The sequence below is a fragment of the Wyeomyia smithii genome, chromosome 1 (assembly GCF_029784165.1).
Source record: "Wyeomyia smithii strain HCP4-BCI-WySm-NY-G18 chromosome 1, ASM2978416v1, whole genome shotgun sequence".
Classification (NCBI taxonomy): Eukaryota; Metazoa; Arthropoda; class Insecta; order Diptera; family Culicidae; genus Wyeomyia; species Wyeomyia smithii.
The window spans coordinates 48,372,426-48,388,190 of record NC_073694.1 but is presented as its reverse complement, the minus strand read 5'-3'; the positions used below and the strand labels follow the sequence as shown (position 1 = coordinate 48,388,190).

At 42.5% G+C, this 15,765-nt stretch overlaps 2 protein-coding genes across 3 annotated transcripts; one reads left to right on the top strand and one right to left on the bottom strand.

The window, feature by feature from the left end:
* Positions 1 to 3,671: 3,671 nt before the first annotated feature.
* Positions 3,672 to 5,501, top strand: LOC129718756 (60S ribosomal export protein NMD3). The gene is made up of 3 exons (XM_055669805.1): positions 3,672 to 3,842; positions 3,914 to 4,340; positions 4,402 to 5,501. The coding sequence occupies exons 1-3, from the start codon at positions 3,778 to 3,780 to the stop codon at positions 5,437 to 5,439; spliced, it is 1,530 nt and encodes a 509-aa protein (XP_055525780.1). The 5' UTR covers positions 3,672 to 3,777; the 3' UTR covers positions 5,440 to 5,501.
* A 1,567-nt stretch (positions 5,502 to 7,068) lies between these two features.
* On the bottom strand, positions 7,069 to 11,695 carry LOC129718755 (PHD finger protein 14). 2 transcript variants are annotated; one of them, XM_055669802.1, is made up of 6 exons: positions 11,270 to 11,695; positions 8,138 to 11,210; positions 7,977 to 8,078; positions 7,549 to 7,919; positions 7,377 to 7,485; positions 7,069 to 7,300 (listed from the first exon to the last, which is right to left on the bottom strand). In XM_055669802.1, exons 2-6 carry the CDS (start codon positions 11,186 to 11,188, stop codon positions 7,283 to 7,285), a joined length of 3,651 nt encoding a protein of 1,216 aa, XP_055525777.1. In that variant the 5' UTR covers positions 11,189 to 11,210; positions 11,270 to 11,695; the 3' UTR covers positions 7,069 to 7,282. The 2 variants fall into 2 exon arrangements, with proteins under 2 accessions (XP_055525777.1, XP_055525779.1); XM_055669804.1 differs by having other exon boundaries at positions 8,138 to 11,194.
* Positions 11,696 to 15,765: the final 4,070 nt, after the last annotated feature.

Here is a 15,765-nt window from a genome sequence, read left to right as displayed (position 1 = left end):
ATCGCGAAAGCGGTTGAAAACATTCATATACGCTGACGCTATCTGGTGGAAAGAATAAGAAAATTTAGAAACATTGCTTTATGAATGAAACTTCTGAAATAAATTTTCTTAAGGTGAATCGGAACGAGTTCGTGATCACCTTATGTTTTGCAAATCAATTTTCTTCTGAATTATAAACATTAAGCGCATGAAACCTGGACCGAATGTTTGCTTTACCAGCGCAAGCCTAGAGTAGCAAACCCTACCTTAAAATTGTATGGAAAAAACCACAATCTCATTTCACATTACAAAAACAGATGCATCTGACAACATATGAGCCGTTGCGGAACAGAACCTATGTGCCATAGATGGTTTGACATAGGAATACGTAAAATTCAAAGTTTCTTTGCGAAAATTCACACCTTTTGCCCCATAACTTCCGTCAGACCCTGAAGCTAACCGTAAGATTTTGTCAGATGGTAGCTTGGCATGCCTGCTAACTTTCTAACATGGTTCGGTGATAGGTATTTTTCATGCTTCATACATCACCAAGAGCATTTCCGCTGTGCCTCTGTCAAAATTCACACCTTTTGCCCTATAACTTCCGTCAGACCCTGAAGCTAACCGTAAGATTTTGTCAGATGGTAGCTTGGCATGCCTGCTAACTTTCTAACATGGTTCGGTGATAGGTATTTTTCATGTTTCATACATCACCAAGAGCATTTCCGCTGTACCTCTGACAAAATTCACACCTTTTGCCCTATAACTTCCGTCAGACCCTGAAGCTAACCGTGAGATTTTGTCAGATGGTAGCTTGGCATGCCTGCTAACTTTCTAACATGGTTCGGTGATAGGTATTTTTCATGTTTCATACATCACCAAGAGCATTTCCGCTATGCCTCTGACAAAATTCACACCTTTTGCCCTATAACTTCCGTCAGACCCTGAAGCTAACCGTGAGATTTTGTCAGATGGTAGCTTGGCATGCCTGCTAACTTTCTAACATGGTTCGGTGATAGGTATTTTTCATGTTTCATACATCACCAAGAGCATTTCCGCTATGCCTCTGACAAAATTCACACCTTTTGCCCTATAACTTCCGTCAGACCCTGAAGCTAACCGTGAGATTTTGTCAGATGGTAGCTTGGCATGCCTGCTAACTTTCTAACATGGTTCGGTGATAGGTATTTTTCATGTTTCATACATCACCAAGAGCATTTCCGCTATGCCTCTGACAAAATTCACACCTTTTGCCCTATAACTTCCGTCAGACCCTGAAGCTAACCGTGAGATTTTGTCAGATGGTAGCTTGGCATGCCTGCTAACTTTCTAACATGGTTCGGTGATAGGTATTTTTCATGTTTCATACATCACCAAGAGCATTTCCGCTATGCCTCTGACAAAATTCACACCTTTTGCCCTATAACTTCCGTCAGACCCTGAAGCTAACCGTAAGATTTTGTCAGATGGTAGCTTGGCATGCCTGCTAACTTTCTAACATGGTTCGGTGATAGGTATTTTTCCTGTTTCATACATCACCAAGAGCATTTCCGCTGTACCTCTGACAAAATTCACACCTTTTGCCCCATAACTTCCGTCAGACCCTGAAGCTAACCGTAAGATTTTGTCAGATGGTAGCTTGGCATGCCTGCTAACTTTCTAACATGGTTCGGTGATAGGTATTTTTCATGTTTCATACATCACCAAGAGCATTTCCGCTGTACCTCTGACAAAATTCACACCTTTTGCCCTTTAACTTCCGTCAGACCCTGAAGCTAACCGTAAGATTTTGTCAGATGGTAGCTTGGCATGCCTGCTAACTTTTTAACATGGTTCGGTGATAGGTATTTTTCATGTTTCATACATCACCAAGAGCATTTCCGCTGTACCTCTGACAAAATTCACACCTTTTGCCCTATAACTTCCGTCAGACCCTGAAGCTAACCGTAAGATTTTGTCAGATGGTAGCTTGGCATGCCTGCTAACTTTCTAACATGGTTCGGTGATAGGTATTTTTCATGTTTCATACATCACCAAGAGCATTTCCGCTGTACCTCTGACAAAATTCACACCTTTTGCCCTATAACTTCCGTCAGACCCTGAAGCTAACCGTAAGATTTTGTCAGATGGTAGCTTGGCATGCCTGCTAACTTTCTAACATGGTTCGGTGATAGGTATTTTTCATGTTTCATACATCACCAAGAGCATTTCCGCTATGCCTCTGACAAAATTCACACCTTTTGCCCTATAACTTCCGTCAGACCCTGAAGCTAACCGTGAGATTTTGTCAGATGGTAGCTTGGCATGCCTGCTAACTTTCTAACATGGTTCGGTAATAGGTATTTTTCATGTTTCATACATCACCAAGAGCATTTCCGCTATGCCTCTGACAAAATTCACACCTTTCGCCCTATAACTTCCGTCAGACCCTGAAGCTAACCGTAAGATTTTGTCAGATGGTAGCTTGGCATGCCTGCTAACTTTCTAACATGGTTCGGTGATAGGTATTTTTCATGTTTCATACATCACCAAGAGCATTTCCGCTGTACCTCTGACAAAATTCACACCTTTTGCCCTATAACTTCCGTCAGACCCTGAAGCTAACCGTAAGATTTTGTCAGATGGTAGCTTGGCATGCCTGCTAACTTTCTAACATGGTTCGGTGATAGGTATTTTTCATGTTTCATACATCACCAAGAGCATTTCCGCTGTACCTCTGACAAAATTCACACCTTTTGCCCTATAACTTCCGTCAGACCCTGAAGCTAACCGTAAGATTTTGTCAGATGGTAGCTTGGCATGCCTGCTAACTTTCTAACATGGTTCGGTGATAGGTATTTTTCATGTTTCATACATCACCAAGAGCATTTCCGCTATGCCTCTGACAAAATTCACACCTTTTGCCCTATAACTTCCGTCAGACCCTGAAGCTAACCGTGAGATTTTGTCAGATGGTAGCTTGGCATGCCTGCTAACTTTCTAACATGGTTCGGTGATAGGTATTTTTCATGTTTCATACATCACCAAGAGCATTTCCGCTATGCCTCTGACAAAATTCACACCTTTTGCCCTATAACTTCCGTCAGACCCTGAAGCTAACCGTAAGATTTTGTCAGATGGTAGCTTGGCATGCCTGCTAACTTTCTAACATGGTTCGGTGATAGGTATTTTTCATGTTTCATACATCACCAAGAGCATTTCCGCTGTACCTCTGACAAAATTCACACCTTTTGCCCTATAACTTCCGTCAGACCCTGAAGCTAACCGTAAGATTTTGTCAGATGGTAGCTTGGCATGCCTGCTAACTTTCTAACATGGTTCGGTGATAGGTATTATCAGTGTTCCTTGCAATGAACCTATATTTTCTGCTTCTTTGATCTGGTTATCTCATACTTGAATTTCTCGTTGATTTGCCTATTTGGGAATTCGCTTGAAGTAATATTTCATTTCTTATTCTATTGGCTTTCTTTTAAAACAGTAAATAAACACGTAATATATTGAATATCTAATTTATTTAATTAATTTATAAAATAATATCCAGTTTTAATTAGTTCCAACACCGGCCGCTACGCCACCCGTGCGCTGGGGTCGGATAAATGTGTCGCTGAGAAAAACTGTCGCTCACTTCATACAAACTTCGGAACACCGTTAGCGAGGAGAAACTGGCAGCTCTGCTCACAGTTGACTTGACATAATTCTTTCTTGTTTACATTCGCAACTCGTGGTGCTGCATTTGCTCCGCGTTTGCATGTAATAATTTATTTTGCCAGAAGTGTTTCTCTTTTTTCCGGCAAAACGATGGAATACATTAGTCAAAGTGATGGTCCGTCGGTGTCGATCGGAGCAAACCATAAAAACAAAATGTAAGTGAGAGAGGTGCACTGTTTCTGTCGATTCTAAATCTAACCTCTAACTCTTATTTTCATTCCCTCAGTCTTTGTTGCGAGTGTGGTGTTCCGATAGAACCGAACCCTTCTAATATGTGCGTTGCGTGTTTGCGCACCCACGTGGATATCACGGCCAATATTCCCAAGCAGGCGGTTGTGTTTTTCTGTCGTAATTGCGAACGATATCTGAATCCTCCCAGTGAATGGGTGCAGTGTAGTTTGGAATCGAAGGAATTGCTATCGGTTTGCCTAAAGCGGCTGAAGGGCTTGAAGGAGGTCAAGCTGGTCGATGCCGGATTTGTCTGGACGGAGCCACATTCCAAACGAATTAAGGTCAAGCTAACCGTTCACGGTGAAGTCATGGATGGCGTTGTGCTGCAGCAGGTTTTTGTCGTCGAGTTTACGGTGAACAATCAAATGTGCGATGATTGCCACCGTACTGAGGCGAAGGATTTCTGGCGCTGTCTAGTGCAGGTGGTAAACGAGTGCAAGTTTATAGGATATGTCAATAACTAAAAACTTATATCATTTTCAGGTCCGTCAAAAATCGATAAACAAAAAAACGCTTTTTTATTTGGAACAAATGATTTTGAAACATAAGGCTCATGAGAACACGTTAGGGATTAAGCCATCGCCTTCTGGAGGACTTGATTTTTACTATGCTACCGACGCCCATGCCCGTAAAATGGTTGACTTTCTCCAAGCAGTGTTACCCGTGAAAGTAACCAACTCGAAGAAACTCATTTCTCATGATATTCACAGCAATTCCTATAACTACAAGTATTCGTACGCTGTAGATGTAGTACCAGTTTCTAAAGGAAGTCTTATATGCTTGAACAAAAAACTCCAGCAGCAGCTCGGCCACATTGCGCCAATTTGTTTGGTTACCAAAGTAGCCAACGCAATACACTTGATGGATCCACTCAGCGCGCAGATGGCCGAAGTACAAAATATGGCCTTTTGGAAAAATCCGTTCGAAGCTATCTGCAATCCTAAGCAAATGGTTGAGTTTGTTGTAATGGACGTGGAAATCATTCGTGATCAAGAGAAGCGTAATTTTCCTGGCCAAGGGCCAGTTTCATTTAAACACATTCTGGCGGACGTGTGGCTGGTAAAAGCTTCCGAATTGGGAACCAATGAAAACACGATCCACACTCGGTCTCACTTGGGTCATTTGCTCAAACCGGGCGATTCTGTTTTGGGCTACGATTTGCGTGATGCTAATATAAACAATTGTGAGTTTGAGAAGCTTAAACAGGATACCGTTCCGGATGTGTTGCTTATTAAGAAGTTCTACGATCGAACCAGCCGGAAGCAAATCCGGAACTGGAAGTTGAAACATTTAGCTGAGGATGTCGCGCTTGACACGGACATTGAGAATGATTACAACGAATTCTTGGAGGACTTGGAGGAAGATCCGGATATGCGACAGAACGTGAACATATTTAAGGACGGCAGCAAAGCCATACCGGTGGATGTCAACGATATGGAGGATCCGTCAGTTCCGCGAATTACGCTGGAAGAGATGCTAGACGATCTGGTGCTGGATGATGTTGATATGCCGGAGGCCTAACAAGGGTCGTGGGTTTAAATCATTTATGTAACGCAACAAAATATATATCTGTTTGACATCAATCCTGTTTTTTGCTTTTTAGTTATGTTGTTGGTAATACTCAGAGAAAGACCGGATTACAATGGTAGATTTATTATTGAAGATGAAGTAGACATCGAACACGACAGTTAATCGATACAACCAGAGAAAAGTTTTTTAGTTAATTTTTAAAAACCGCTTGAAGCGAACGGTCCCATTTATTAATTTGTTCTATTTATTGAAGCTTTTTAGAGGTTTGACTGAAGCCTGCCAAATGGCGGTATTGGGCACTAGAGGGTTAAATGTTCCATACTGGGAATTATTGGCAGTTGGTTTTAGAAACGGACTTGATCCGCCTGATAATGGTCGCTACCTGGGTGAGTTGGTGTTGTTGGGTGAGTTGGGACACTGTGGTCCCCTCTTGAACCCAAATTGCTCTATAAGGAATATATTATTTTGGTCAGCGAACTGCAGTCGGCTTAGAATCCGTTTTTCTAATAATTCAGTAGCTTTTAGCGTCGGTGGGATCTTTCCCAGGTTTGCGGATGGGGATTACACTTGTGGAAGATCTTTACGGGGTGATGGATCTTTCAACTCGAGATTGACCACCATATCGACACCCGCGGTCTCCTTTTTTCAAGATTTAATGGCTGCCATTACCTCATCAGCAGAAATTTTGGATTCAACAGAGACAACTAGACTCACAGTGATTTTAGACATTATCAGTGACAGATCGGGCTCAAAAGGTGCTCACCAGGGAACGACCTGACCAAGTGCTTTAGCATTTTCAGTTGGTGTTATTAACTGACCTCAACCTGCGTGTTGATGTTGATGAAGAGTTTTCAGAAGGGGTTTCAATCTGGAAGGGAGCCAACCAGGCTTGGTAATTTCATTGAGACGATTACAATAGGATTTTACGTTGGGCAGGTCAGTATATTGGTAATGGTGCTTAGTTGTGTCAGTCTTATATAAGATTTAGTTAAGCTGTCTAGGCTCAGAGTGTTACTCACCAGGCCGGAAGCAGGCACATGTGGTTGTCGGGCTGTGGATAGTGCCTTGTCGATAGTCTGCAAGCACTGATCGATGTCGTCCGTTGGCTCTAGCTCGATGTTGTAACGGATGTTGGTGTCGATAGACTGCTGGAGCCGTGGCCAGTCAAAATCGGTTACAGGAGAACTCCATTATGGCCACCACTGGAAGGACCTTGCGATGGCCAGTAGGCTGCTATGGGAATGATTAGGCCGACGGAAGTAGGAACCTCGACCCCCACCGTTTTGATGACTTTTAGATTAAAACTAGGCAACAGCTTACAGCAGATGTTCCTCAACAAAGCGATGACTATGCCTCCACCCGTTGCACACTGGAAAAAACGGAGCCCGGATTCCCACTTCACCGCTTGGCTATAGAATTGGTCATTCCACTGGATTACTTTTTAAGTACATTTTTAAATCGTATATCGCAATCTAATGACTATCGAATAGAGAGCATGCAGCCCCAGCGTAGTTTTTTCTTGAACAGCAACAATCTACGGTTTTTCTTAAGAGGAATTGTTCCAGATTCCAGACAGTACTACTTCTTCATCTAGGTTCCGTGATTCATACAACATGCAGGTTATGACATTCTCCAGTTATATATTAAATGAGTTACCAAATAGTGTATTTCTTACAATACGAAAGAAAAAAAGTAAAATACTTTTCGTTTGGTTGCCGCCGCTGTGTTTAGTTTCAGTGAGAGGAATATTTAATTTTTCTCGTTTTCAGTACATTTTACAAATACACTTGACGCAATTACTGGGCTTCGTGGAGGTACGCGGACGCACGTGACCTCAGTTGTTTTCCGTGTCCTAAAATAATGGTTGGTTAGAGAACATAAATGATAACATCATTTGTTAATGATAAGTAAAAATAATCAATGCTTACCGTCGGATCACAATCGGCGCAGTGCCACGAGTAGCCTCGCCTTTTTGGTGTCTTTTTTAGTGGCGGTTCCAGACAACCAAAATGATAGTTTTTGCGACATTCGTCACATCTACGAAGGGGATGAAAAAAAGAATTTAAAATACAGAAAAACTATAGCATGAAATAGACATACTGAACAATGTTGCCCGATGTGCCCGTGGTAGAGCACACGTCGCACGTTATTTCTACACCGGCAGCACCGGGCGTAGAAGTATTACTACTGGAAATGTTCATACTGGCTCTGTTAGGTCTACCAACGCTAAGACGGCGGCCTCGTCCCCGACCCGAAGCGGGCACCACTTGTTTGCTGCTAGCGGGGGATGATAGCTTTGCGGTTCCAATTACTGGCGCTGAGGCGGATCCTCCCAGCGTTGGCTGAGATCTGCTGCTCGATGCAGCTGGAGATTCTAGTGTTGGAGCAGATACAGTTGCAGCCAAAACATCGGATTTAGGTGGTGCCTTCTGCCCTTGCTGTACACTGGGTGAACTCAACGGTGTGCTTGTCTGAAATAGTTCAACTTTGACATTATTCTTCTAAATGGAATCTTATAACAATCTTACTATTAGCGACTCGCAATTGGTGGTTGGTCGCGGAGGTTCGATGCTATCATTCGGAACGTAAACTATTGTGTGCGTGTTGGAGCCGTCAAGAACAGATTTAATCTGGAAAAATAATTTTAAATAATGTAAAACATGTGAAGCAAAATAAAAACAGAACCTACTTTAATTTTAATTCTCGGTCTATTCTCCTCAATACGGCCGGTTTGATCGTTGTAGCTGCTGCTGCTGGCATCGTTGGGGTTCTCAATGTCATGGTTCTTTCGCTTCCGCTTTCGTTTATGCTCCCTGGCAATGGAACCGCCGTCCTCGGCGTGATGCTCTCGATGTTTCTCCTTTTTTCGTTTGCTGTGCTTGTGGGATGATTTGTGTGTCAACAAAGACGCACCAGTTTCAGATCCAACGGTAGCAGCGTTCTCTGAACCGAGTGGTTTCGACGCACCCGCGGACGGATCCTTCAATGTCACGTTCGAGTCACTCGAACTGGCGGTTATCGTGACACTCGAATCGGTCGCAGTCGTAGATAGCGTTTCCTTCGAGGTAACTGACGGCAAAGACTTGGTCTCAGGAACGAGCAGCTTTTGATCTTTTTCCACAGAATTCAATTTGGGATTTTGTTTGTCCTTAACTTTATCTTTCTTATCTGGCTTTACGTTCGCTTTCGTCAAATCTACTACTGAAGCGCCCAAACACGGTTCGGCCTTTTCTTTCTTTTTGTCTTTTGTGTCATGTTTAACATTGAGTTTGACCAATTCGACCGGAACAGTATCAGGTGGAGGTTCTTCTTTAGGTTTGCCACCTTTTATGGAAGTCGCTTTAGCCGTAGAAGTGCTGGCGATTGGCTTTACTTCGTCAGTAACTACCTCCTGTTTTAAAATCTCCTTGGAAAGTTCGCTTGCGGCTGGTGACGTTAAGGGTGGTGACCCTGCAGACAGCTTCTTTTTGCGTCCCCGTTTGGCTGGTCCTTTTGGAGTAATTTCCAGCGGTTGATCACCGGTACCCAGTTTACCAGCGAGATCAGGATCAATTTTGGGGAGCTCCAAACGAACTTCTTTCGTTTCAAAACCGTTGGTAGCGATGGTGCTTCCTGCCGGGGTAGTAGAGAGGGAATCGGAACTGCTATTGTTACCAGAACTTTTTTTCGGTCGTTTCGCAAACGACATTTCTGGTGGAGACCGTTCGAACTCTGGCGATGGCATGTCGTACGGCACTATAATTCCGTCCTTACTGTACCGGGTGCGCGATTTTCTCGGAGCCTTTGGCAGTATCACATGCTCCGGACCGGAGTCATCTGATTTATCACACTCGGAGCACTGCCAGCCGTAAAGTTTAGACTTCTTCGGATGTCTGGTGAGGGGCGGATTCAAACAACCGAGATGATAATACAAATGGCAGGTGTCGCATTTGGCCAGCAAATGCTGATCGGAACAGCGCTTGCATATTCCACACTCGTTCAACAGCTCTTCGCTGTTCTGTTTGCACTGAGTGCTGAGTATTCGTCCCGTATCCCCGGGGGCAATGAGATTTTGTAGTGGAAATCCTACGCCCATTTTCAGGGCTGCTGCCGTTGGAACAGTAATCGTTCTAGCCGGCGGAGTGGAACTTGGTGTGTTTATTACGACGCTCGGGTTCTGCATTGGCGGTACTGATGGTGGTTTACCTATCTGTTCTATTGGAATAAGTGCCTTATTCGGACAGAGGGCATGAATGTCATCGTATAGTTTTTTGATAGCTTCTTTCAGCTCTTCGTTTCGATTCAAAGCATCCTGATTTATCTTCATCGTTGAATCGTACTTTTCCCGAAGCTGCTGCTGCTCTTCCAGCAGCCGCTTGTTGGCAGTTACTTGGTGTTGGAGGTTTTTCTTAATGTCTTTCAAGCGAACCGTTCTATCCAAATAGTAACCAATAAACTCTACGCTAAATGCTGGTGGAATGTGCCACTTTTTACGCACATCTGCCAGAGCCGTCATTTGAGCTTCTTGAAATTCCATTGCAGCTGCATCAATACCCATGAGTTCCGCTTTCAGCAGGAGTTTCTTACAAGCTGTGGCACTGGTCGTTAACAGCCGAGGCATTTTCTGTGTTGGAACCCAGGGCGGATTCTTAGTTTGTTTGTGTGCTATGTATTTTTTCCTGTATTTAGCCAATTTCCGCTCTATCCGTACCTGCTCCGGTGTGGGTTTTTCCAGCTTACTGGCTTCCTGTTCCAGTTTGCGGTTCTGAGCCTTCAATCTTATTGCATTGTAATTTCGCTTGCGATGTTTTATGAGAGTTTTATCCGAGTGAATCTTACAATGGGCATAGAACGGATCTGCTTGATCCGCTTCCTCCGAGTGGGCTTCCGACAAGAGGCCGGCGTATTGAGCGCAGGTTACGTGAAAGTACGTTTTACACATGCCAGCGTCACAGCCAATACAAACACCAGTACGCGCAAATTTGGCATCCTCACACAAACTGCACGTTTTGGCTCCCCACTTATTGTATGGCATCTCAAACAACGTAACGGAGGAAAGTTGATCCACCTCACCGAACGCCACTCCAGGAACATACAGAGCGCAAACCAAATGAACCCACTTGCCAACGTCAGTTTCTTTGAAAATGCCACCTTTGTTAGGGCAAAGCTCACAATCGGGATCAAAAACACCTGCCCTACAGGCTTCGCAGAACCACGGTTCCGTCGAGCAAGAAGAAACGGTACTACTAACGCTGTTACTTTCACTTACTCCGTAGCATCCCTCATGAACAGTCACGCCGCAACCGTCGCATTCAACAATTTCGTTCTGATCATCGCTGCGATCTCCCAGACAGGCGCAGCAGATTGCCGTAGACAGTAGTTTGAGGGTTGCCTTATCAAATCCTTTACTTTTGTTTAAAATCTGCTGCAGCTCTGCAGGTTTTCCAATACAAGCGACGTCCACTTTTGTCGCAGCATCACTTTCCTTCGAGCCAGTTCCAGTCGTTCCGCTGTCGGCCCCATCCTCTTCATCATCATCATCGCTTTCTTCATCCTCCTCCTCATCATCATCATCCTCATCGGAGTCTTCATCATTATCGACATTGTCACCCTTCACATCTCCATCCTTGCTTCCGGCAGAGCAATCATCACTATCATCGTCATGGTCCTCGATTCGAAAATCAGAATCGGACGAACTTTCCTCTAAATCAAAATCCAACAGTGTCTGCGTAGTTAAATCGTTCCCTGCTTTACGCTTCATTCTATCCTGAGAGTTAGTTTACCTGAAATTGCATAACTTTCATCCTCGGAATGAAAACTAAAGCAAATCTAAAGCACTTACGCTTAGAACATCGGCGGATGTCAATATTTTGATAACACACACTGGACCCCAACACGGTCGTCGACGACGACGACGGCGACGAAACCTAACCGCAACTTTCCGCTACCAATAGCTGCTATCTCACTCTAGCAGCGGCCCTTCACCGGTTGCTGCTTTCTTCTGGTAAGCGAAGGATCCACCACACCAGCAAGTAAATCGCAATCAGGTCGGGCTCAGCGTTTCGCAGAAATGCACTTTTTTCACCGACAAAGGCTGCGTTTGCCGGTCCGTCAACTATCGCACATACTGGATGGGACCACAATTCAACTATTAGCAGTCTTTTCCGGTGGTTCTGTGGCTGTTTTACTACAAATATTTTACTTTTCGCACCGCACTGTACACTGGCAGCGTTTTCCTAAAAACTTGTTCTTTCTAGTGATGGGAAACTTATCGATACTTATCGATAATATCGATAAATGCTGGTCATCGATATTATCGTTAATTTTTTGACGTTAACGATAATTATCGATATTATAAGGGTGAGCACAAGTCAGTGCGGCTGGTTACTGGAGGAGACCCAAAAGAAGGAGACCTCACCTACCCTACCCCAGGAGTTGCTTTTGCCGCTAGGTATTTGTTGGGTGCTGCTATTCGACAAGATTTAGCATTTTTGGGGGTGGTGTAACGGTTCGCCACGGGTGTCACTGAGTTTCTGAGAAATATACAACACAACTTAGTACTGGAGTACTTAGTACTGGAGAACTTTGAAAAAATATCCAAACTTTTTGCACTATCTCATAAAAAGCAATGATACGAAATTGTAATGAAATGTATTTTCTTTGGCTCGCCAACTCTTATAATACGATGGACATGCATAGCGGCAGTCTATTGGCGTTGACGGTGTTGCTGATATTTGTTTGGTTTCTGCGTGCGAAAAAGAAAGAAGGAAATATTTTTGCTTTTGTCATCACGCACATTTTGACAATTACATACGAGGGTTCACGTAGGTGCGAACAGCCTTCGAAATCTCTTTCAACGCGAATAAACCGAATTGGTAATTGTTTAGTTTAACTTGGAACTGTTCAAGTTTAAAGTATCTGTTACCCAACAAACAATTTTTAGTTCCACTAAAAATCCAAATCAACGAAATTGTTGCGCCAAAAAAGTATCCTGATGTATACAGGAGCTAGACAAAATAATTGAGATAAATAGAATTCTCTCGGATTTTAAATGGCCAGAACTTTACGAAAAATGAATCAATTTTGATAACTGGTTTCATTTCGCTGGAAAACAGTATTATATTAGTATTACTTGGGAACTTGGTATGACCTACCTACACCGAAAATGTTTCGGATTTCAAGAGTGTGTGTGAAAGTGTACATTTTTGCAACGCATAGAGCGTTTTAGGCAACTAAATTGTCTATCTAAAATACTTCATTCAAAAAAATCTGAGATCACCGATTTTTTCTAAAATCCTTTTTTGTTCTTAAAATTATATTGTTTTCAGAGTAGGATCTTAAACTCATTTTTTTATATTTTCGAAGGAAAGTTCAGATAATTTTTACTAAGATATATTGATTCATAAGAAAAAGGTTCAAATACAGTTAGGTTTTCTTACGCGGGGGATACATGCCTCGTGAAAAAACCATGTTAATTCAAAAATCCGCTTGATAAACCGCTTTAATTAAAAAATTCGCGTAAAAACCACGTTAATTTGAAAATCTGCATAAATAACCTTTTAGAGAAAATCCGTGTGAAAATAATCTGATCTATTTAAATGTTAATCCAGATAAATTGCTCTATGACCTACACACCCACAATGTTCGATTGAATTCTGCTAGAGTGCTGCAAGCTCAAAGAAAATTAGTACCCAACAGGGAAAAAACCGCCAAAATCAACACCCATACTTAATAAATTCATATCTCGATGATTCCTTGGCGAATTTCCAATCTTTGGCTACCAATGAACCCGAAATAAATTCTTATTTATTGACAACATATAAACCAAAGTGAAACAGAATATCATAAAAAGTTCTACGCGTTGCAAAAATGTACACTTTGGCACACACTCCGGAAATCCGAAACATTTCCAGTGAACCTTGGTCACGTCCAGTTCTCAAGTAACACTAGGAAACTAGGACAGTTTTCCAGTAAAATGAAACCTGTTTTGTCAGAATTGATTCATTTTTCGTGTAGTTTTGGCCATTTAAAAATTGACAGAATTTTGCCTGCTTCAATTATTTCTCTTATTATACAACCTTCAAAATAAACTTCAGCTTGAAACTACTCCGTAGAAAGCACTCTCGGCGTAAAACCCGAAGACTTTCCAAAACAAACTGTTTAACTCGTCCGGTTGTTTGAATTTTCATTTGCAGTATCGTAAGATTTGTCATTCAAGGCCTTAACACAATGGATACGTTGCGGCTGCGTTTGCGGCAATTTGACAGTTAGCCCATACATTTACTGTCACATTGACGTCAACGCAACGCAACGTATCCATTCTGTTTGGGCCATCACTGTCTCTGTTTTTAACAAATTTATATAGCAAAATTGCATTTGTCGAATAACGTTTGCGGTAAAAAAAAATCAAACATAGTAACCCATGAGTTAGCAAAAAAAAATTGACAGCCCTATCAGTCAAACTCTAACTGTGATGGCGAACTGTGCGTGCTCTAAAACAGTGAAAAAGCATCATGTAGGAAGCGGCAGTCCCGTCCACTGGTCTTGGAGCTGCAGGCAATGACGCAGCGACAGCGGTTGAAGATGGTCAAGTCAATTTTCCCGGCGAATCGCGACGCGGCAGTGGTATTGGACGACTAGACCTATCTCACCTTGGATGACAACGACTAGCAGGGCTCTCCGTATTTTACCTCCCCCACGAAGGAAGTGAGCATCGAGGTAAGGTTTATTTCACAGACCAAGTTCCCCAAGAAGGAGCGGCTGTTGCTGTCAATCAGCGAGAAAGGGATGTCAAAATTGCTCTTCTTTCGCTCCGGGCTGGCCGTGAACGGGGACATTTATAGTACGAACAGGGTTGCCACATTTAAATCAGTGTTTTCCCTTGAAAAAATCTGAACATCTGTATCTGGAACAAAAATATCTGTAAAAAAACTTTGTATTTTTTGCGTTTTTATGGTACATAAGCGAAATTTTTAGCTTAAAACGTGTGAGGAGTTGAAAATATGTTCAATTTGGATTGATTTTTAAAATTAATGTCAGTTTCGAAAAATCTGTAGATCTGTACTTTTCGACGAAAATCTGTATATCTGTATATACAGATTCTGTACCGTTACTTCGGCCAAAAATCTGTAAAATACAGATTAATCTGTACATGTGGCATCCCTGAGTACGAAGTGCCTGACAGAAGTTGCGTCGTTCATCAAGAAATACCATAAGCGCGAAGACACGGTGTTCTGGCCAGATTTGACGTCGGCCAACTATTCGAAGCGATCGTTGGAGAAGATGGAGCGGCTGAATATTGATGTGGTACCGAAGTCGGCGAATCCGCTCAATGTCCCCCAGCTGCTTCCCATCGAGAATTTCTGGGCAAATTTGAAGCGCAAGATCTATTCCAACAATTTTGTCTCGAAAACGGAGGAGGAAATAAAAAAAAACGAAGAAAGAGCTTACAAACATGGCTACACGCATGTTTTCGTCCGCCATGGCGAATGTTCCGGTTAACTGTCGGAAGGCTGCACGCAAAGACGTAATATTTTTTGTGAGGAAGCTAACATGACAACCTTCCATGGGAAATTTATCCAACTCAATTATATGTCATAGTTTTTTTTTCATCGCCATCTGAAATAGTTTTTTTTCATCTTCTGAAAAAAATTTTTTCACCGCAAACAATAGCTGTCAAATTATCGATACTTATCGATAATATCGATAAAAGTCCCGGAATTATCGATTGTTATCGATGTCCGTTCTGGGCGATATTTCCCATCACTAGTTCTTTCCCAATTAGGATTGGTCGATCTTGAATCGATCTACAAAAGATCGATCATTTCAACCCCGATTCTCGATTTTTTTGATCGATTTTTCAGCCCAGAAAACATCGAAAAGATCGCTTTACTTCGATCCGATTTTTTGAACTTATGAAAATTTTATTTATTTTTCAGCGTGCAGAACTTTTACTAGATGCGAATTTGAGTAATTGTCAGGTATCGTGTACCGTTTCTGGTCATGTGCGGTTGTTCCAAGGGGATGACATCATGCTATCCCTTTCTAATGTGAGAGTGAAGAGTTCTTCCGGCAATCATATCAAGTTAAATGGAATTTTTGCTGGACTTTTCTCGTTACTGTCAGGCGAACCGCAGACCGTTGAGATGTTGGGTACGCAGCAAATATATGAGATTTGACAGCGATAGCATAGTCTTGGTTTGTTCAAGCTCAAGCTCAAGCTACCGTTTCTGGTCAGGTCAGGTATTGTGTATCGTTTCTGGTTAATGTTATCTTATCGGCTTTTGAATGGTTGCGTGTGGTTATAACATCATCATGCCTCCATATAGTCCATTCCAT